At 42.2% G+C, this 23,613-nt stretch overlaps 2 protein-coding genes across 2 annotated transcripts in view; one reads left to right on the forward strand and one right to left on the reverse strand.

Moving 5' to 3' along the window:
* The window catches only part of LOC127618560 (zinc finger protein 501-like), a 346,529-nt gene that overhangs the window by 145,973 nt on the left and 176,943 nt on the right, over window positions 1-23,613 (reverse strand). The gene's annotated exons all lie outside the window — the stretch shown is intronic.
* On the forward strand, window positions 970-8,567 carry LOC127618593 (zinc finger protein 664-like). The gene is made up of 3 exons (XM_052091152.1): window positions 970-1,064; window positions 1,161-1,668; window positions 5,936-8,567. The coding sequence occupies exons 1-3, from the start codon at window positions 996-998 to the stop codon at window positions 6,835-6,837; spliced, it is 1,479 nt and encodes a 492-aa protein (XP_051947112.1). The 5' UTR covers window positions 970-995; the 3' UTR covers window positions 6,838-8,567.

Below are 23,613 nucleotides of genomic sequence, written 5' to 3' on the forward strand. Positions count from 1 at the left end.
AGTTGACAAAGTCTGTTTTTTTTATCATTATCTCAGGAAAGCACCGCTTCCTCTTTGAACGAGCACTGTGACTGAAAGGGTGAGCACTGTGCTTTAGTCCACTTTTGCAAAATAAACACATTTTTTGTGAATCTATGTCCCTCTCTTTAGTACTGTTATTTATTCTAAATATGTACTTGACACTAGTAGCATAGAAAACGTGCACATTGTGGCATAGTTTGCTGTTGCTCTTGTGATAAACCTAGTGAACACCTAAAGAAGACGTCTCTGTGTGAACTGATTATTTTGTAGAAATCTGTCGAATATGAATCAATTGCGAGAGTATGAGGGAATTAAAATAAATTGGTAAGGAAGTCAGAGTTGTTTTAAAATATATTTATATATATATATATATGTATATGTGTATATAAAATAATTATGAGATGTGCCCTTTTTTCCCCACTTGAGCCCCTGCCCCCCAAAATGTCTGTGTACGTTCCTGATATATACTACAAAACCCGGAAGGTTTCCTAAACTCATCCACACTCCAGTCCAGTAGTTGGCGGGAAATCGCCAGAAGTTGTTTTGCAAACCTTCATTAAACGCAAGAAGAACTCACAGTTTGAGTGTTCAGTTCAGTACATGTTCAATGTGTTTTATTTAAGTTGTGAATGCTATATTTGTTTTGATGTTTATTTTTCTGTGTTTGTTGTTTTTCCTCACTTTGTGACGGACGCTTTAAAATATTGAGTTTCAGGAAAAATAAGGAGAGCTCTGAGATCATATATGAGATCTGAGAATATCATGTTTAATTTCTGAAATATGAGCTCTTTAAATCCATCAATTGATTGTAATTATTTAAATGCAGATTATATGTTGAATAAAGCTTGTTAAATGCTAATATCTGATACTGCTTTCTGGAAATCTAAACCAAACACAAAGCACACATTTATATAATCTCAGAAACATTTATTTTGTTTTACAGAGCTTTTGATGTTTGTGTTTATATTTTCATCATGAGAGAGCTGAAGAAAGAGGTGACGTCACTGAAGACAAAACTGATGGAGAGAGACGACAGGTTACAGGTTAAACATTCATTTCATCCTTAAAGTTGAGATTGTAAGCTTTCAAATGATGTGATATGATGAACGGTACAGATGTGATTGTGTTGTGTTTGTCAGGAGCTGGAAAAGGTTTCCTGTCAATCTTCAGTGTGTGTGACTGATGGGACCTCCACAGAATGTCAGGATTCAGTGTGGAGCGGCAGAGATCAGTCCACACCACAGCGACTGCTGGACAAACTCTCTGAACAGAGATCCAGAGACACACAGGACTCACAGCTTACTTTACTCTGTTCTACTGACGGTAATCAGGGTGATCAAACCTCCACAGAGTCTCTGACTTCTGACTCTAATGCTGGAGAACAGCAGACGCTGCAGACACCAGCGAAGATGTGTTCAGTAAAGCTGCTGGACTGCAGGAAACTGATGAAGATGAGAGGAGAAACCACAGTAGAGGAACAACACGGTGATGATGATCAAACCTCAACAGGGTCTCTCGCTTCTGGCTGTAATGCTGGAGAACAGCAGATGATGGAGACACCAGTTAAGATGGAAGTGAAGCAGGAGGAGATAAATGAAGAAAACACAGCAGATGAAGATCAGAGGGATGATAATTTTATTTATTCAGGTATGTTTCTTCCTGTAATGTTTTAAATGTGTATGACAATTGACCGTCATATCAGAATCTGTCACAAGAAAGATGTTTAAACAAATGAAAACAAGACCCCTTTTAAATTGTTCGTTTAGGTCTATATTTTACCCTATTATAGTGCTATACACTGATGAGCCCAAATATTATGACTACATTGATCATCTCCTAACAAGGCCACATGTCAAGGTCTGGGTAGATTATGGTAAGCAAACAATCAATCAGTTTTCATAGTCAACGTGTTGAATGCAGGAGAAATGTGAAGGCGATTTTGTCAAGGCCCAAATTGTTATGGCCAGACAACTGGGTCAGAGCATCTCTGAAACGGCAAGGCTTGTGGTGTGCTCTCAGTCAGCATTGGTGAGTATCTACTGACAGTGGTCCTAGGAGATATAAACTGGCAACGGGGTGTTGAGCGGTTATTAGACTTGACACTATATAATTTTCTCACTGGTGTGGTGTTCATGTTCAAGCTGACTAACAACTGTTGAAAACCTATCTTTCAAAAAGTGATATTGCCAGTTGCAAAACTGGCAATTAGTACTTGATAAATTAAGTTAAATTTCACAGTATCACTGCAAATGTCACGTCTGTGCTACTGGGTGCAAGACATTAATGGTGCAAAATTGAAATAATGTATAGACGCATAATGAAGAGTTTGCCACCCATGATAAATGAACCTAAATTAACGCATTCAAACCCAGATGTTCTTTACCAACTTGTTTGGAAAATGTTTGGTAGGATAAACTCTGAATTATTTAGTATGAAAAATATTTGACCTTATTTGTGAGGAGGCAAGGCTGTATGTAATAAGGATATTCCTACCACAGAGCAATTCAAGCTTGAAATACTGCCTGCTTTCAGCTGAGGGCTGAAACTACATCTTTAAAGGCAATGCACATTTTATACAGAGAACTAACCACACAACACATTATGAAAATACGTTCTTGCTTTCAAACAGCTCGATGGAGCACAAATCCGAATGCAGGACTATCAAAACAAGTTTTTCTTTTAACTGTATGTTCCCCGTCTGTCGCTCACTTCGACGAAAAAAGGTCAATGAGAATTAGGCAGACAGTATTTGCATACCCCGCCCCCCGGACATACAGGTACAAAGGTGGAGAAATACGTTGCGTTCATTCAGAAATTTTCTTCGGAGCTGATGGTCGTGTTGCAGTCAGCTGCTTGTTACACACCTGTTCCTGTTCCTCTGATGCTTTGCCTGTTGTTGGATCTACGGCGCACTTCAGTGGCTTTTCTCCTTCTCTGCACAGCAGTGCAGTTTGCCCCTGGGCGCTTCAACAGCGTAAAAACGTAAGAGTTTATTTAAAAGAGTGATTTTCTCTGAAAGAGCAATACACAGCTGGCGTTGAACGTCCTTTTCAGGACGGGTCTTTATAATGATGCCATTTCGCCCCGTGTAGTTCCTGGATGCGGTAGAGTGCTCTCCGCTTCAGGCGGCCACAGGCGATGTATCGTGTGTCTGGGTTGCGATCACACCGAGGCAGGGTTTGTGGATGGTTCATGTTCTCACTGCGAGAACATGACCAAGGCAACGTTGCGGTCGCGGCTCACTTTCAATAGAAAGCACGCCACTCCAGCCGTCCCACGCATTGCTGCTGCTCCCTATGGGATTGAGGACGCTGCGGCTGGCGATGGAGGCAATCTGGGGACGGCAGTGGGTGCAGCCCTGCCAGGTACGGCCCCTCGGACCACCCGCCCAACAGCACGCTCGTTCACTCCCCTCCGTGATCGAGGCAACAGCGGCTCGCCCTACAGCTAGCCTGCCTATCCTCTAGAGCTCGAGGTGGATGATCTCACCGTTGCATCGGAGAGCGCGGCGTCTGAAGCTGAGGCGTCTGAAGCTGAGGACTCCCCCGGTCCTGTTTTTCGCGGAAGTGCATGATGAGCTGACATCTGCATGGAGGGCACCCCTCTCGACATGTCACAAAGCCATTAGCTCATCCGCTCTCGCTACCCTTGAAGGCAGAGCGGCCCACGGGTACAAGGCGATTCCCCAGGTGGACAGGGCTGTTGCGCACCACCTGTGTCCTGGAAACCCTACCACCTGGCAGGGTCATCCTGTACTCCCCTCCAAGGCATGTAGGACAACGTCTTCATTGACTGCCAAAGCTTACAGCAACGCTGGACACGCTGCTTCCGCCCTGCATGCCATGGCCCTTCTGCAAGTCCACCAGGCCAAGCCACTGAAAGATCTGCACGTGGGTAGACCTGATCCCGGCATGCTGCAGGAACTGCGCTCAGTGACCGACCTCGCCCTCAGAGCCACAAAGGTCACAGCGCAGTCACTCGGGCATCTGTGGCTGAACTTGGTCAAGATGTGTGAGACCGACAAAGTGCGCTTCCTCAACGCCCCTGTCTCCCAGTTCGGCGACACCGTCGAGGACTTGACCCAGCAGTTCTCCGCGGTGAAGAAACAGACGGTGGCCATCTCGCATATCCTGCCCCGCCACAAACCTGCCCCCATGGGCCATGCCCCGTCTGCTCACCGAGGGCGTCCTCCTGCGGCAAAGAAATGCCCTGCTCTGCCGCAACCTGGGCCCAGCTCTCAGCCCACGCGAGGAGCACCCCGCAGAAAGTCGATGCCCCCCTTCTCACGTACCCCCTCGAGGACCCGCAAGGCTCCCAGGCGCTCCAGAGATGATCGACCAAGGGACAAATACGTTAGCTCCAATGGATGGCCGGGAGGAGAATCTTTTGTTGAATTTATTTTTAGACTGGGCTGCGATACCCACATTTTCAGTAAAAGAGCTATTTCCCTATGGGTCCGCAATTCAGCGGAGGAATTTGCCCACCCAATCCACTGCGGGAACTCATTTCTACCCTGTACTGGAATAGGTGCTCCACAGGTGGGGAATCCTGCGTGGACACCTCTTGTGTGTTTTTCACGGTACGGTCCCCTTACGAGTGGACCCGCGTCTCCCTTAGGCAGTCCAGCTGCCCTCCAGTCACCGTGTTGTAGCAACTCCCCCCTCCTTGAGGCTGAATCTACCACCGCGCCATTTTTCCACATGTGACCTGAGTGGCCCATGTGATTGCCACTTTTACCTCCCCGGCCCTGGGCAGTTGTGGTCTCTGCAGGGTCTTTTCCCCCTGAAAGTATAGGAAACTGGGTAAGACCCCTTCCCACGATGCGTGTAAGGGCCCCAGCCATTTTGCTCTATCCGAGAAACATAGAGAGAAAAGAGGCCCTGCTAGGCTCGGCCCGTTCCCTGGTTGGCAAGCGTCGCCTTGTTCCCCTGTTTAGGGCAACCAGAAGGATTCCGATGACTTTTATGGGGCATTGGGGAAGGGTACGTGTAGTCCGACACAAGTGGTCGCCTTTGAACGTAAAATACCTGCCCGCTCTTGTGTCAGCAGTACACGTACATGGCTCAGCGCATGCCGTGATTTAAATTGGACCCCTAGTGTCGCTTCTTCGACACAACGTTGAAGTGAGCGACAGATCCTGATGGAGGGAACGAGATGTTGTGTCCTCCCGGCCACGTTGCTGAGCCGAGCCACTGTGGTGGCCGGCCCATTTCCCGCTCTTCAGAAAACTCCTGAATGAACTCGATGTATTTCTCCGCCTTTGTACCCGTATGTCCGGGGGCGGGGTATGCAAATACTGTCTGCTTAATTCTCATTGGCCTATTTTCATAGATCAGAGGCATATTCAGGGCTCAAGAGAGACTCCTAGTGTCGCTTCTCCGACACATCGTCTCGTTCCCTCCATCAGGGAACGGAGGTTACATACGTAACCTAGACGTTTGTTGCGACGCAACCATGGTGACATACTCAAAGTATCCATCTGACTCACATGTACATTGACGTCTCCTTAGAAAAGTCCTTGGAATAAGTCTTGGACCGATTGACAATTTCAGTTGCAAAATGGTTTTCTGTGAACTGTGGGCAAATTATTGGCTTATGTTCAATAATATGGATAAATATAATTTATATTGTCTTTTCAATGCTTTACTCATCTCCCACAAAAATGTTAATTTGTCTGATATATTTTTTTATAAAATATAAATATATTGATTAATTTGATTAATTGGCATACTATCCAATTACATTTTAAGCGTTTGACAGCCCTAGTAAATATTGCACAGCAAAAATCACAAATTAATGTTTGACCTTGTTGTGTTCTGACATAAATTTCATTAGGGTTCAATTTGATTTCTTTGTTTTCCCCACATTTGTCTCTCTTGAATTGAGTTTTGTCAATTTACTGTGTTCATTGTAGAGCTGATGGAAGTGAAAGAGGAACATCAAGATCCGATTGAAGTGGAGGAGAAACATCATGATTTCACAACTGGAGAAAAATCTTTGATTGACTCAAAGACTAAGAAGAATTTCTCACCAAAAAATCCTCAAAAACAAGCATCAAAGAAATATTTAACCTGCTCTCAGTGTGGAAAGTGTTTAACATGTAATAAAGATCTTAATATACACATGAGAATTCATACTGGAGAGAAACCTTACACGTGCTCACACTGTGGAAAGAGTTTCACTCAGATAAAATACCTGACAATACACATGAGAATTCATAATGGAGAGAAGCCTTACAAGTGCTCACACTGTGGAAAGAGTTTTATTCAGTCACACGATCTGAAAGACCACAAGAGAATCCATACTGGAGAGAAACCTTACAAGTGCTTACACTGTGAAAAGAGATTTATTCAGTCACAACACCTAAAAACACATGAGAGAATTCATACTGGAGAGAAACCATACAAGTGCTCACACTGTGGAAAGAGTTTTATTCAGTCACAACACCTAAAAACACATGAGAGAATCCATACTGGAGAGAAACCATACAAGTGCTCACTCTGTGGAAAGAGTTTTACTAAGTCAGAAAATCTAAAAACACACGAGAGAATTCATACGGGAGAAAAACCTTTCAAGTGCTCACACTGTATAATGAGCTTCACTCAGTTACATTCCCTGAAAACACACAAGAGAATCCATACTGGAGAGAAACCGTACAATTGCTCACACTGTGGAAAGAGTTTCAATCATTTAAATTCCCTGAAAACACACGAGAGAATTCATACTGGAGAGAAACCATACAACTGCTCACACTGTGAAACAAGCTTCACTCAGTTACATTCCCTGAAAACACATGAGAGAATTCATACAGGATAGTCTTGTCTAATTATTGTGATGACTCTTCTCCACCAGAAGATGGCAGCTCCTCCAATCATTAGACTACATGCACATATTGGTGGTATGATGTAAAATTACAAGAACATTTTATGTATGTACTGTATTGTTGTTCTTGTGTTCCAGATGACCTGGTGCTGATGTCAGCAGAACCCGACTAAATGTGAAGATTTGCAAAAGCAATGTATTGATGTTTTTTTTTCCCACATGAGACAACTTTTTTTGTTTTTTGGAGTACATACACTCACTGAGCACTTTATTTGGAACCCTGTAATAATACTGTGTAGGGCCTCACTTTGCTCTCGAAACAGCCTCAATTCTTCATGGAATGGATTCTACAAGATGTTGGAAATAATCCTTTGAGATTTTGGTCCATGTTGACACGATTACATCATGCAATTTCTGCAGATTTGTCAACTGCACAGTCATGCTGTGAATCTCCCGTTCTACCACATCCTAAAGAGGCCTTATTGAATTCAGATCTGGTGATTTGAAAGGCCACTGAAGAACTGTGAACTCATCGTCATGTTCATGAATCCAGTTTGAGATGACTTTTGATTTGTGACATGGTGCATTATCATGCTAGAAGTAGCCATTAGAAGATGGGTAAATTGTGGCCATGAAGGGATGCACATGTTCAGCAACAATACTCAAATAATCCGTTGCATTCAAGTGATGATTGATTGGTAGTAATAGGTCCAAAGTGGGCTAAGAAGACAATCCCCACACCATTACACCACCACCAGCAGCCTGAACTGTTTGCACAAGGCAGGTTGGGTCCATGGACTCATACTGTTGGTGCCAAATTCTGACCCTACCCTCGGTGTGCCTCATCAGAAATAGAGATTAGTCAAATCAGGCTACGTTCATCCAGTCTTCAACTGTCCAGTTTTGGAGAGCCTGCTCCCACTGCATCCTCAGTTTTCTGTTCTTGGCTGACAGAAGCAGAACCTGACATAGTCTTCTGGTGTTGTAGCCCATCCGCCTCTAGGTTGGATGTGTTGTACTTTCTGAGATGCAATAAAGTCCTCAGTGAGTATAGGGCTGCAACTAACAATTATTCGACTATTCACCAATTATTGCAAAGATTAATCATTAGCTCTTAACCGATTATTCAGCTTGTGGCCTGACTTAAAATGTTGTATTAAACATGCTTACTAACAATAAAGAGGCACTGACCGCACAGAGAAATGTTGGATTTTGTAGTTATTTTGTAGTTATTTAAATGATCTACTTCTGTATTATTTGATCACCATTTGAGCATCTGCATCCCTTTTCTTGGGGTGGAGTTGGACTTAGTCGCTCACCTCACGAGCGAGCGTTCTCAGTCAGTGCTGAATTGCCAGAAGTTATTCAGGGGAAGAACAGCGGTCCCACTGAAACAATTTCAGAGGCTCCTGGGGCATGTGGCGTCCTCAGCGGTGGTTATGGCACTGGGTTTGATGCATATGATACCGCTTCAACACTAGCTTCAGACTCGAGTCCCGATATGGGCATGGCGCCACGGTACGCATCGTGTGGCTATCACGCAGATCTGTTGTCGCACGTTCAGCCCTTGGACGGACCTTGCATTTCTACAGGCAGGAGTTCCTCTAGAACAAGTTTCCAGGCTTGTCGTTGTCACAACGGACACGTCCAAGTCAGGCTGGGGCACCGATTGCAATGGGCACGCAGCCTTGGGCTCCTGGACAGGACCTCGACTGCGTTGTCATATAATCAGCCTCGAGTTGTTGGCGGTATTGCTGGCTCTGAGTAGGTTTCGGCCTTTGATCCAGGGCAAGCACGTGTTAGTCCGGATGGACAACATGGCGACAGTAGCATATATAAATCGCCATGGCGGTTTATGCTCACGTCGTATGTTGCAACTCGCCCGCCATCTCCTCCTTCGGAGTCAATAGTGACTGAATTTGTTGTGGGCCACTCACATCCCAGGCAATCTAAACTGAGCAGCATTTGCGCTGTTGTGACAGGTGACACTGGAGTCGAGACTCCACCCCCAGGTGATTCAGGATACCTGGTGGTAAGTAACCCGCTGCTAACTATTTTTAAATATCTTCTTTCAATAAAAAAAATATTGGTTACAATAATCATGTCCTCTTGGGGTTTTTTCTGGCGGTTGTAAAGGGAGCACTCCTCCCTTTACTTTGTTGCATCCAAGCCCTTGGGGATGTAACAAATGGGGCCTCGTCCTATGGTTTAATTTGTTTTTGACTTTTGTTTGTTTCACCCTTCGATTCGTAAGTATTCTTTACTGGTGAATATTTCTGGATTTTGTTCTCTGATTAGCAGTTTTTACTTGTGTAGGGTGAAAGTGTTTTTTAATTATGAAATATAGCATTGATTTCTAATAATCTGATGATCACATTCACTTCAGGTTTTAATAATTCTAAATTAATTCTGATAGCAAGAATGTATGACTGTTCTGAAAGCATCAATTGAGCAGACAAATATAGAAATTGTTAGGTGCTGGAGTCTTCAAAGTCAGAGTAACTTGTGTAGTGTTGTTGAATGTTGAGGCTGCTGCGTCTGAGTCAAACACATTGGCTGCAGCGGAGGCTTCAGTCGGGGTGTCACCTGGAGTCACGAGGGTTGCTCCTCATCCACTTGTGGGTCTGAATACAGAGGACCTTATACTCGCAGTCTGACCTAAAGAGCTTGTGTTGGAATTTCAATGCCAAGAATACTCTACACTAGTGTTGTTAAAAGTACCGACTTCGGTACCAAGTCTGTACTGAAATTTTAAAAATGTGACGCTTTCAGCGCTGTTGAGCGGAATCGTAAACACCTCTGATTGGCCATTGTGTTCTCGCGCTCATCGGATATGTCTGTGATTGGCTACAATGATCAACGCACGGGAGCGTTTGAGAGTACACGGAAGTGTTTGAAAGTTTTTTTAAAAACGGGAGTGGGAGCTTTTGAAAGCACAAGCAGCCGTCTATCAGCGGACCGGTCCTGCTTTCAAACGCTCCCGTGTGTATCTGTGCAAGCGCTGTGTGAAGAGCGCCATTGATGTATATTTACATGTTTTGAAGCGCTGATCATTGTAGCCAATCACAGACATATCCGATGAGCGCGAGAACACAATGGCCAATCAGAAGTGTTTACGATTCCGCTCAACAGCGCTCAAAGCGTCACATTTTTTAAATTTCAGTACCGACTTGGTACCGAAGTCGGTACTTTTGACAACACTACTCTACACAGCTTTTGCAATTCATGCAGCATGAGCTAAAATACAAACACTATAAAACTGTGTCCTAAATTTCATTCGTCAGATTTAAAGGCCAGTTGTAACACTCTGTTCGGGCGATGGAGGAGTCAGGAGACAATGACCCCCACCTCCTTCACTGGACACATTTCCTGGCTGTGTCCAGTTTCCCCGCAGCTCCAGCAGACCAGCCTGGGTCTTCCTTCCGCACTCGTGGGGGCGGGCTCGCCAACCTGGGGGGGATAGCGGAGAGAGACAGGGGGGTTTGAAGGGGCAGACAAGGGAAAGGGTCCTCTGGACCAGGGTCGGGGTCTGGGCAGGCCTCCCCACCTCAGAGGAGCCGGAATTGGGCTGGAATGAGGGGAACGGGGGGAAGGGGAGGGAACACAAGACACAGGGGGTGGCGAGAGAGAAGATACTGCCTCGCCTCCTCCTGGGAACGCTGCCGTGTAGTCCTCTGCCAGCTGGATGGCTCCATCCAATGACGCCAGGTGGTGGCACTGGACCACTCAGACATGCCTTGGGGAAGTTGGGAGACGAACTGCTCCAGTACCACCATGTTGACCACTTCCCACCAACAGCCATTTACGGCATGCGTCACAGAGCTGCTGCGCAAAAGCGAACGGGCGGCTGTCCTTCCCGAAGCTCAAGGAGTGGTATAGCTGCTGAGTCTGTTCCGGGGTCCGACCAACCCATTGCTGGATGGCCTTTTTGAGATGACTATAATCCTAGGAGGCTGGCGGCTGGGAGTTGTGGCGCCAGCTGCGCCTCCCCGGAAAGAAGGGGCAATAGGCAGGCCGCCAACTGATCGGGAGGCCACCTCCATACCTCCGCAGTTTTCTCAAACAGGTCGAGGAAGGCACCTTGGATCGTCGCTTGGCCCCATTTTCGTGAGGGCCAGCAGTGGGCCGGGCTCCGAGGAGGTTGCAGCGCCAGCCCCCTCCCTGGCGATCAGGCTCCGCAGCGCCTGCCGGTCCTCCGCTTGTGCCTGGAGCAGGGCTTGGAAGCGTTGTTCTTGCTCGTTGGCAATCCTCCAAGAGGGCATGGTGTTGTGTCTGCTGGATGTTGGTGAGGGCGTTGAGGACTACGTTGAGTGGTGAAGACTCCATAGCAGAGTTCTCCTCCAAACCCGTGCTCTCAGCAACACTGTAACAAGATACAGGTGTTAGGGTTAATAACTTACCGCTCTCTCCCTCCAGCAGACCGACACATGACCACGTCCCCACGCCACACCAGTTTAAAGAGATGAGATTTCAGACATGACTTAAAAGTCTTCAATGATCACATTGCGCAGTGTCACAAACTGTTTATCCAGAAAAGGGAAGCATATGGCAAAAAACATGTCATAATAAAAGCACGATTCAAAATAAAATCTAGATGCCTGAAATTGAATACAAATATATTACAACTTCATAGTAAAATGTGATATTCTATATAATAATAATAATAATAATAATAATTAATCAAAGTATCACAAGCAAGACATCTGTTGAATAAAAATTTGGCAAAAAAAAAAGTTTTATGTTGACTTGTTAAAATTTTTAAGAATTTATTGATTAGACACCATTTTGATGATGAAATTAAATCAAACTTTAAAAAAATGTTATGGAAAGTTCTGGAAAATAATAATAATTATTAAATTATAATTAGTTAAATAATTAAAAATAACTAAACTGGTGTGTTCAATAGCACATTATCATATTAGCATGTTTTTGCAGAGAACCGTGAAATTTAACTGGTATTAGTGACAACACTAATGCTTACATGGAAAACGATTGAAAACAGCACAAGCAGACTCAATAAAATGTTCAGTTGAATAGCCCCTTGATCATGTGACAGCACTAACTGAAGTTTCTCAGTGGTTACTCTCAAAAAGACACCTTTCTTTTTAAGTTGATTTTAGGTGAATTTCCACTGTATTCAGTGTTGTTTGTTCTATGTGTTCATAAATATCCATCTACTGTTTTACTGTGTGAGAAACCACTCCAAATGATTAAGTGAGAAAGCGCTCTGAACAAATTGTACTGAATCACAAAGTTTGGCCTCTTGGGCCAATTTGACTTTTGGTAAAAAAATTGGTCACCGCTAGTTCTTTTACACAGCCAACAGAAATACGGGACACACTTCTTGATTGATGAAATATTCAGGAGTAAATATTTCTAAGGCCAGTTGGAGCACTCAAGGTGCCACTGCTCCTGTTACACTTCTACCGCTTGTGATTTTGATATCAGTAAGCAAATTCAGTTAGTCCCACTGTTTAGAGAGACTGAGGATAATGCTTACTTTAACGTGTTTGAATGCATTGCTACTGCTTTACATTGGCCTAAAGAGATTTGGCCACTTTTACTCCAGTGTAAACTCATTGAAATAGCTCTGGAGGTTTGTGCTCCATTGCCCTTTGAAGATTACCTCATTTATGATGTTTTTAAAGCTTCTGCTCTTAAAGCATATGAATTAGTGCTGGAAGCTTCTCTCAAAAATTCCAAAATCATGTAAAAACAGCCAAACAGACCTTCATTGAGTTTGCCCCTGAAAAGGAAACTTTTTGATAAATGGTGCCAGTCCAGTAAGGAGAATACTTTTGTGAACATTTGAGAACTCTTGTTGCTTGACGATTTCAAGAATTACATGTAATTGCTGGACAAAATTTGGACACACTCACACGGGCCTCTGTCCGTGCTGATTAATTTATTTTGATGCATACATTTTTTCATTTTGTCCACCCGTGAAGAAATTCCACAATTTAGCTTGGATAAAAGCTCAAAAGAGTCCAATCTTTCGAGTCAAAGTGAAATGCTGAAATGTTTTTATTGTTATCAGATTGGTCATCTCATTGCTGTCTGCCCAGCACTGAAAAATAAAAATTTGTCTCCCAAGAAGCAGTCGCTGAAGAGTGTAGGTTTTGTTCATGTATTTAGTTTGCAGTCTTATTCAGAGAGGCATGAGTCTTGTGTGGATTCTGTGCGTAGACCTGAAAACCCATGTGATGTATTTCGCCACACTTTACCTCCCCTAGCTTGGGCAGGTGTGGTCTCCGCGGGGTCTTTTCCCCCTGAAAGAATAGGAGTTGGAAATGAAATGATTTTTTAGAGATTTAACATATTTTAATGAATTATCAAAGTTGGTTTAGAAAGGGGGCCTGGATAGATCAGAGAGTATTGACGCTGACTACCATCCCTGGAATCGTGAGTTCGAATCCAGGGTGTGCTGAGTGACTCCAGCCAGGTCTCCTAAGCAGCCAAATTGGCCCGGTTGCTAGGCAGATTAGAGTCACTTGGGGTAACCTTCTCGTGGTCGCGATTAGTTGTTCTTGCTCTCAATGGGGCACGTGGTAAGTTGTGCGTGGATAGCGGCGAGTAGCATGAGCCTCCAAATGCCTGTCTCTGCGGTGTCATACACAACGAGCCACATGATAAGATACACAGACTGGTGGTCTCAGAAGAGGAGGCAACTGAGACTTGTCCTCCGCCACCAAGATTGAGGTGAGTAACCACCATGTAACAGGATTATGTATTTAAAATACAAAATATAAGTAACTGTATTCCACTAAAGTTGGGGGTGTGGAAACAGCAGAGCCAGTTGTTGTATATAATATTTACATTGGATATTCAAATTATTACTCAGTAGAAATCAAATGGGTCACTCAATTTTTGTGGTCGAGTGACTGTGATGCTTGTGTGACACTCCATGAAAACAAGTTTCAAAAGAGAAGCATATTTAGGGCTTATGAAGCAGGAACACAAGATGAAAATCACTGAACTGATCTTTTTTATTTTGATCAATGTCAGTCCATTATATCATAATTTTTTTTATGAGAGATGCATGTTGTTATCTCTCTTTGGTGTTTTAATGATCGTAATAGAAGATTATCGCTAAATGTGGCAGTTTTGTGACGGATGCATTCAAACATTCAGTTTCAGGAGAAACAAGCTAAAACATCAGAATATCATGTTTAATTTCTGATATATCAGCTTGTTGAATCCATTGGATGCTTGTAAATGAGTTAAATTAAGGTGATTATATGTTGAAAAAAGTTTGCTTTTGGGTAATATCCAACGATAATTCTGCTCTCATGAAAATTAACCTAAACAAAAAGCACACAATTATATTTATACCATCTCAGAAACCATTATTTCATCAATTTTGTTCTTGTGCATAATCCTATAATAATCTTTTTTAAGTCTGATGAATGTCAGTTTATTATAATTATGATGTTTTTGTGTTCAGATGTTCATCATGAGAGAGCAGGTGGATGTGATCTGCTGTAAATCAGTAGGAACTGATCTGTCCATGCTGGATATTGATGATTTCATCACAGAAATCTCTCGGCTGAAGAAAGAGGTGACGTCATTGAAGACAAAACTGATGGAGATAGACGACAGGTTACAGGTTAAACATTCATTTCATCCTTAAAGTTGAGATTGTAAGCTTTCAAATGATGTGCTATGATGAACGGTACAGATGTGATTGTGTTGTGTTTGTCAGGAGCTGGAGAAGGTTTCCTGTCAATCTTCAGTGTGTGTGACTGATGGGACCTCCACAGAATGTCAGGATTCAGTGTGGAGCGGCAGAGATCAGTCCACACCACAGCGACTGCTGGACAAACTCTCTGAACAGAGATCCAGAGACACACAGGACTCACAGCTCACTTTACTCTGTTCTACTGACGGTAATCAGGGTGATCAAACCTCCACAGAGTCTCTGACTTCTGTCTGTAACACTGGAGAACAGCAGATGCTGCAGACAACAGTGAAGATGAAGACGTGTTCAGTGAAGCTGCTGGACTGCAGGAAACTGATGAAGATGAGAGAAACCACAGTAGAGGAACAACACGGTGATGATGAGGATGATGATGTTCAAACCTCAACAGGGTCTCTGGCTTCTGGCTGTAATGCTGGAGAACATCAGATGATGGAGACACCAGTTAAGATGGAAGTAAAGCAGGAGGAGATAAATGAAGAAATCACAGCAGAGGAAGATCAGAGGGATGATGATTTTATTTATTCAGGTATGTTTCTTCCTGTAATGTTTTAAATGTTTATGACAATCAACCTTCATGTTAGAATCTGTTATAAGAAAGACAGTTACACACAAATTTGCATTAAAAAGTTTTTATTGTCGTTTATGAAGTGCTCGGTTGTATTTTTGTTTTTTTGTAATTCCACAGATATATTAACAATAAAATACAAAAATAAATTTTTGAGCAGGGAAACTAATGAACAAAAACCCTTTTAAATTGTTCGTTTAGGTCTATATTTTACCCTATTATAATGCTATACACTGATGAGCCAAAACATTATGATAATGCTGATCATCTCCTAACAAGGCCACATGTCAAGGTCTGGGTAGATTAGATGGTAAGCAAACAATCAGTTCTCGTTGTCAGTGTGTTGAATGTAGGAGAAATGGGAAGGCGAATTTAACAAGGGCTAAATTGTCATGACCAGATGACTGGGTCAGAGCATCTCTGAAAAGGCAAGGCTTGTGGTGTGCTCCTGGTCAGCAGTGCTGAGTATCAACCGACATTGGTCCTAGGAGGGACAAACCACAAACTGGCAACAAGGTGTTGGGCAGTTATTAGACTTGACATGATATCATTTTTAATGCCCTCTTTGGGGCACTGGAAGGTGCCCGGCTGGAAGGCCGTTACTGTGCAGTACAGTGTCAGAGCCAAAGCTTCGAATTTAGACCAATTGACTCTGTATCCTGAGAAATTGGAAAAGTTATTAATAATTCTGTGAAGGAAAAGCATACATCTAGTGGGGTCAGAGACCATTAATAAAATATCATCTGCGTAAAGCAAAAGCTTATGCGCCACACCTCCCGCCACCACCCCTGGAAAATCATCTTCCTTTCTGTTCGTGGCTGCTAATGGTTCCAGGGCAAGACAATAATGGGGAAAGAGGGCAATCCTGCCGGGTGCCCCTATCCAAAGTAAAATAATCTGAAATGAATCCATTTGTTTGTGCCACCGCTACCGGATGTCTATAAAGTTACTTAATCCATCCAATAAAAGTGTTCCCGAACCCTTATATTTCCAAAATCTTAAAATGATGATCCCATTCTACCATATCAAGTGCCTTTTTGGCATCAAGTGAGATGGCAGCAACCGGAGATTGATAATTCACTACTGACCACATGATATTGATGAAATGCCTAATGTTATCAGAAGAGCTGTGGCCCCGAATAAACCCCACCTGATCTATATGTATAAGAGATATCATAACTTAATCGGTTAGCCAGAATCTTTGACAAAATTTTAACGTCTAGCCTGATCAGGGAAACTGGATGTAACTCTTGCACTCACTTGGATCTTTGTCCTTTTTAAGAATCAGACTGATCCGGGACTGCGTCATGGTTGGTGGAAGCTTTCCAATCTTTAATGATTCCTTTTTAAACTTCTAACAAAAGTGGAGCCAGTTCTGTAGCATAAGATCTAAACAATTCAGCAACAAAGTCGTCTGGCTCCGGAGCCTTGCCTGTAGGCAAGGCCTTAATTACCTCACCAAGTTCCTCCAGGGTTATCTCAGAATCAAGAGAATGTTTTAGCTCAGTCGTCAGTTTAGGTAGTTCTAATGATTCCATAAAGTTTTTAATATCTTCATCAGTAGACGAAGACGTGAAACTATAAAGATCTAGATAGAATTCTTTAAAAGCATTATGAATATCAATGGCCGAGGTAAATATTTCACCACCAGCATATTTCACTGAGGGAATGGTTGAAAAAGACTCTCTGCTTTATGTATCTAGCCAAACACTTCCCTGCTTTTTCCCAAACTCAAAGTATGACTGTCTTGCCCTGAATACCCACAACTCCAACTTCTGCAACAAAATAGTATTATATCTGTATTTCAAACAGGTCAATTCTCTCTGATGACATTCGGTTCTTCAGGTCTGCTTCATCACTTTTAATATTCAGTCCCTTCCAACTCCACAAGTTCTCGTGCTTTGGATTTTTTTGGTGAATGTGGCATACTGTATGATCCAGCCCCTAAGAACCGCCTTAAGTGCCTCAGAAGCTCACTGAGTATACTGAGGACCAGTTGGTCTCCATATAAACATTGATTTCAGCCATTAACATTTGTTGAAATTCCGGATTCTGCAAAAAGGATACATTAAAGCGCCAACTATATGATTTTTTTTTCTCTGTATGTGGCAACACTTCTAAACTCACCAGTGTGTGATCTGAGACTAAGATGTTTCCAATTGAGCAATCCACAACAGATGAAATGAGGGACTTAAATTATATTTTAAAAAATCTATTCTATAAAATATCTTATGGACTGGTGAAAAAAAATGTATAGTCCCTACCAGATATATCTGCAAGACCCAGATTTGTACACCTGTGAAGCGTCAATGTTGCTCTAGGGGGCTTACACACTTTTACTTCACTATGACCAAGGACTGAGTCCATCAAAATATTAAAGCCTCCTCACAATATTATATTAAGAGGGTTGCCAGCGGCTTGCATCATCCCTTCAAGATATATAAAAAAGCCCTGATCATCAGCGTTAGGTGTGTAAATATTAACCAATATCAACCTTTGCCCCTGAATTTCTGCTAAAACAACATTGACTCTAACTAATTAGGGGTCAAGCCCTGAAGGGACGAAGACTCTTATTGTTTTTGTTAGTTTTCTTCTTATTATTATTCTGCTCTTGAGTCTCTGGTAGCCCATAGAACCACTTGCGGGAAAGTTATGAAATTTGGCACTCAGAAAGTGGACAGTCTGATGTTTTCCCACAGCAAATTTGGCATCTCTACCTCAAACCATCTAGCGCCACCAACTGCCCAAATTTATAGTCACGTTTATGTTTATTACTTAGGAACTGTGAGTCCTAGAAACAAAATGTTCCTCTTCCTTGGCTCAAGACAATTCGATTGCACACTATGACGTCATTTTCCGTCATGAAAATTATTCTGCCATTTTGAATTTTCTGAAAAACCTATTGGCTTGCATCATCTAGGGCAGGGGTGGGGAACCTTTTTTTCCATTAAGGGCAATTTGAGTATTTATGAAATTATTTGCGGGCCATACAATTGCTTGCAATTTCTGATTGTGGGTTGAAATTAATGTACGCGTTACCTCCTCAAACACCAAAAACACTAAAAGGTCTGTCTATTATACAATATTTTGTGTTGTTCAGTGACAGGCCGTGCATTAAAATTCTAGGCATTCAGTGTGATTCATGCCATTAAGAAAACACAGTTTCACAATGAATGACACCCTATGCCTTTGAGCATCATACATTATGTTGCAGCTAGCTAATAATAACATTGACATTTAAAAAAACGTCCATGCATGAAAGCCAAAACTTGAAACAACACTTAATGCTCAAGCAAGCCTAATTTTAACTGCAGCATGACTGTTTTGTTAAATTGAAGTCTCCCGAACAGACATTAAAAAAATCATGATTTTTCATATTACTCTACCAAGGTGGTCTATAATACCTGAAAAATCTATCTAATAATATTTGCGATTGAAATCTAAATCTACGAAAAAAATAAAGAGATTATAATGTTTTATACACCTGTTTCTGCAGGCATTTGTTAAACAAGCTTTAATATCATTGTAAGGGTTAGAAGGGAAGGAGGACACGGAAGGTGGGTTGCTCCACTCAGGTAACACTCACTTTTTACTAGGGATGCACCGAAATTAAAATTCTGGGCCGAAACCGAAAATCCAGGATGCACTTGGCCGAAAACCGAAACCAAAATTAACTTTTTTTTTTTTTTACATATTTAAGTATATACACAAATATATATACATATATACAATTATACACAAATATATTTTGTGTATAATTGTATTAACATTATACTTTTTCATTAATTTCATGAATTTAATGAATCTGAATTGAAAAACTACAAACCAATAAAATAAATCACACTTTTATTGAAAGTAACACCAAAATTGGACAAAAAATATATTAAAACATTATTAAATATTATTCTTCATTCAGTTCTGTAAAAATCTAATTTTACAGATTTTATTAACTAAACTTAATGTAAAGTTTTAGAAAACTATTATATGAAAAGCAAGAGTCAAGTAATGAACTTAGCTAGCATCTTTCAAAAAGTTTAAATATGCAACAGTAATTTTAATTAAAACAAAAGGCAGAACACAGAATGGCAGAGGGCCTCTATTCCACTGATCTATATATATCTATAATATATAATTATATAGATCAGTGCTCTATTCTGTTTATGTAAACGTGTGTACAATTTAAGTGAAAATGATTGTGCAAAACAGCAGTAATTGAACTAAATCCAACCTCAACTGTAAACGACAGATGTATCCTCGAGTGAAGAACAAGTGTAATGTAATTGCTATACACATCATATTGGACCGATTTATATTTAACTACAAGTGACAGGTTTCTCATCAAGAACAAAAGTTGCTAAATTTTCTGACAGTCTCTCCTGTCAGAAAGCTCATCAAGAACATGAGATGCTGCACTGAACAGTCTCTCACTCTCTGTGCTGGTGCTTGGGCAGATAAATACCTGTGCGCAATCCGCGCAAGCAAAGGAAAGCGGTCTTTGTTTATGCGACTGTAGTCAAGGGGATTGTCGCTTCTGACGTACAGTGAGGAAAATAAGTATTTGAACACCCTGCTATTTTGCAAGTTCTCCCACTTGGAAATCATGGAGGGGTCTGAAATTGTCATCGTAGGTGCATGTCCACTGTGAGAGACATAATCAAAAAAAAAAAATCCAGAAATCACAATGCATGATTTTTTAACTATTTATTTGTAAGATACAGCTGCAAATAAGTATTTGAACACCTGAGAAAATCAATGTTAATATTTGGTACAGTAGCCTTTGTTTGCAATTTCAGAGGTCAAACGTTTGCGCACACTGCAGGAGGGATTTTGGCCCACTCCTCCACACAGATCTTCTCTAGATCAGTCAGGTTTCTGGGCTGTCGCTGAGAAACACGGAGTTTGAGCTCCCTCCAAAGATTCTCTATTGGGTTTAGGTCTGGAGACTGGCTAGGCCACGCCAGAACCTTGATATGCTTCTTACAGAGCCACTCCTTGGTTATCCTGGCTGTGTGCTTCGGGTCATTGTCATGTTGGAAGACCCAGCCTCGACCCATCTTCAATGCTCTAACTGAGGGAAGGAGGTTGTTCCCCAAAATCTCGCAATACATGGCCCCAGTCATCCTCTCCTTAATACAGTGCAGTCGCCCTGTCCCATGTGCAGAAAAACACCCCCAAAGCATGATGCTACCACCCCCATGCTTCACAGTAGGGATGGTGTTCTTGGGATGGTACTCATCATTCTTCTTCCTCCAAACACGGTTAGTGGAATTATGACCAAAAAGTTCTATTTTGGTCTCATCTGACCACATGACTTTCTCCTATGACTCCTCTGGATCATCTAAATGGTCATTGGAAAACTTAAGACGGGCCTTGACATGTGCTGGTTTAAGCAGGGGAACCTTCCGTGCCATGCATGATTTCAAACCATGACGTCTTAGTGTATTACCAACAGTAACCTTGGAAACGGTGGTCCCAGCTCTTTTCAGGTCATTGACCAGCTCCTCCCGTGTAGTTCTGGGCTGATTTCTCACCCTTCTTAGGATCATTGAGACCCCACGAGGTGAGATCTTGCATGGAGCCCCAGTCCGAGGGAGATTGACAGTCATGTTTAGCTTCCATTTTCTAATGATTGCTCCAACAGTGGACCTTTTTTCACCAAGCTGCTTGGCAATTTCCCCGTAGCCCTTTCCAGCCTTGTGGAGTTGTACAATTTTGTCTCTAGTGTCTTTGGACAGCTCTTTGGTCTTGGCCATGTTAGTAGTTGGATTCTTACTGATTGTATGGGGTGGACAGGTGTCTTTATGCAGCTAACGACCTCAAACAGGTGCATCTAATTTAGGATAATAAATGGAGTGGAGGTGGACATTTTAAAGGCAGACTAACAGGTGTTTGAGGGTCAGAATTCTAGCTGATAGACAGGTGTTCAAATACTTATTTGCAGCTGTATTATACAAATAAATAGTTAAAAAAATCATACATTGTGATTTCTGGATTTTTTTTTTTAGATTATGTCTCTCACAGTGGACATGCACCTACGATGACAATTTCAGACCCCTCCATGATTTCCAAGTGGGAGAACTTGCAAAATAGCAGGGTGTTCAAATACTTATTTTCCTCACTGTAGTTCCACTAGATACGCCTCAAGTTGTGGTGTAGCTGCGCTAGTGGTGTGGCACTGCTGTGGATCGGGGCGCTTTCCTGTAGAATCTCTTGCTGTATTCTGTATATATATATCTTGAAAGTTCTGCTGAACAAACACTGCAGATCGCAAATTTGATGTCCTTATCAGAAACTTTGAAGAATTTCCACACCGCTGACATGATCGGCCTTTGTTTGGTAGCGCCGTGATAAGGGCTAGATCGATCCAGAGTGAAATCTGAGCACTGAGGGGCAGGGCGAGGAGGAATATATTTTCGGCTCATATTTTTTGCCTTTTTTCTCTTTCGGCTGAAAACCGAAAGTGCCATTTTTGACCGAAACTTTTCGGCGGCCGAAATTTCGGTGCATCCCTACTTTTTACTGAACACACTGCACCGCTTACAGCTTCACAATAATGACTCGAAGTAACAAATCTTCAGCGTCACAATAACAATTCTACAGTTTCACAATCGAATCTGTTCAGGACCCAGAATCTCTCTGCCTTCTGCTGGTGGCGTGGGTGGTTTTATCCGCTCACCCCGTGCTCACTGGAATTAGAGACAGGTGTTAGTCCCCTTACCGCTTTCTCTGTCTCCTGACGGGCACTTGACCACACCCCACTGCCACAATCATGTAATGTGGAAACTAACTAATTTATCGATATACTTAAGAAAGTGATTGTTTATCACTTACTTTGTATATCTCCCTGAATGTGGACATGTTTGTATGACATCATGCACCTGCATCTCGGCAAAATCGGAATTGAGAATTACTGCAGCCTACAAGTTGTAATTCTGAATTCAAGATGCATTCCATTGCACTTTTCCGAGTAGGAAGTTGTAAAATCCGACTTTCCGAGTTGAATAGAACGCAGCACTACTTTTCAAAACTTGATCTGACACTGACTGCTCAAGCAGCCTAATTTACACTTAGAAAACTCCTGATGTTGCTATAACAATTCAAAAAGCACTTACCAATTTACTTGAAGTGAAAATCAGCAGTTGTCACACTTCGCTTGTAAGCATCAAGGAATAAATTCTGACTAGATAAACTTTACATTTTTCTCTATTTGTTTGTAGAATATGGAAAGTGATTAAAAATACATAGGTGATTGAAAAAAATATTGATTTATTTGGCATGTTAGGCCAGCATATCTCATGCTCATGAATTCTTTTATCATTTACGATTATCCAAATCCTCCAAATGCATTCCAAATCTCCCTTGGTCGCTAGCGGATTAGCAGCTACTTCCCTCTACGATAACTCCAGATCATTTCTCGATGTCTGACAATATTGTAAATAACTCCAAGAATTTAGTCTCCATGGAAGTGATCGATTGACGTATCACAGCAAGATCCTGTCTGCAACGACCTTCGTCAGCATTGCTGACACATTCATCAATTCACGGCAGATTTCTTTCAGTTCACTGTCCGACTTAAGTCCGGGGCTTCTGGCCTGTTTCTCAGGGAATCAGCTTGAGCACGTAAGTGTCTTTTAATGTCTCCAGAGCCTGAGGATTTTGACCTTTTTGACATATTGGCTTCCTAGAACAGTTAAGAATCAGGGTGTATCAAATCTCACTGGGTTATGACACAAATAGTATTAAAACTAGCAAAGTGCACTGAGCTCGCCGTTCACACTTCCGCTCCTCGCATGGCTTCACGTGACCATCTTAAAACTAATTTTTTATCCACTCCACAGATTTCATATTAGCAAACTATAGTTCCCTTATGACTCTGTACACACGACATTGCGTAGCAATGCATTTGGGGAATACCTTCTTATACGACCTAGTTGAAGTCTCTCTATAATGATGCAAATATTTTAATATTGGCTATGGTGTTTGAGCCCCGGCTGTTTTGGCGTAAAACACAATTTCTTCAGAATTTCTTCCTTCATAACGTGATCATGTCTTGTCTAGAAGCCCTCCACCTTCTTTGTCGATATACACATATGATATATACATGTGGAATCTTGGCGGGAAGGCTTTCCACTCCCCTGCAGTGCTTTGGTGAACATCACACCGCCTCGCCGATTGACGATTCGCTGGTGAACTGGCCTCAGCATCCTGATTCCCCGCTGCACTTCTGCAGGGCTTGTGGATCCTTAAAAAGCAATTGTATATTGTGTGATATAAATATATTTTAATATTATCTAAAAGAGTCACTTACTTGTTTGCGTCTTTTAAAGATGTCGTTCCATAAGCGTTTCTTGTACGCTTTATCCTGCTGTCAAATCAGCGTAAGAGGTGCGTTTTCTGTCTGAGCCTTGCCCACGCAGAGACGGCTTTCATGGAGACAGACTGTCCTCACTTTGAGGGCATGAGTCTCAAGATGCCCTAACTTATACCATCAATTCTGGCCAATAAC

The sequence above is a fragment of the Xyrauchen texanus genome, chromosome 25 (assembly GCF_025860055.1).
Source record: "Xyrauchen texanus isolate HMW12.3.18 chromosome 25, RBS_HiC_50CHRs, whole genome shotgun sequence".
Lineage (NCBI taxonomy): Eukaryota > Metazoa > Chordata > Actinopteri > Cypriniformes > Catostomidae > Xyrauchen > Xyrauchen texanus.

Bases quoted from the DNA above. Each gene is read 5' to 3' on its own strand.
- LOC127618593 (XM_052091152.1), top strand. From the start codon at position 996: ATGAGAGAGCTGAAGAAAGAGGTGACGTCACTGAAGACAAAACTGATG. The intron at 1,065-1,160 runs GTTAAACATTCA...TGTGTTTGTCAG, and splicing joins AGAGAGACGACAGGTTACAG to GAGCTGGAAAAGGTTTCCTG. The intron at 1,669-5,935 runs GTATGTTTCTTC...TGTTCATTGTAG, and splicing joins TGATAATTTTATTTATTCAG to AGCTGATGGAAGTGAAAGAG.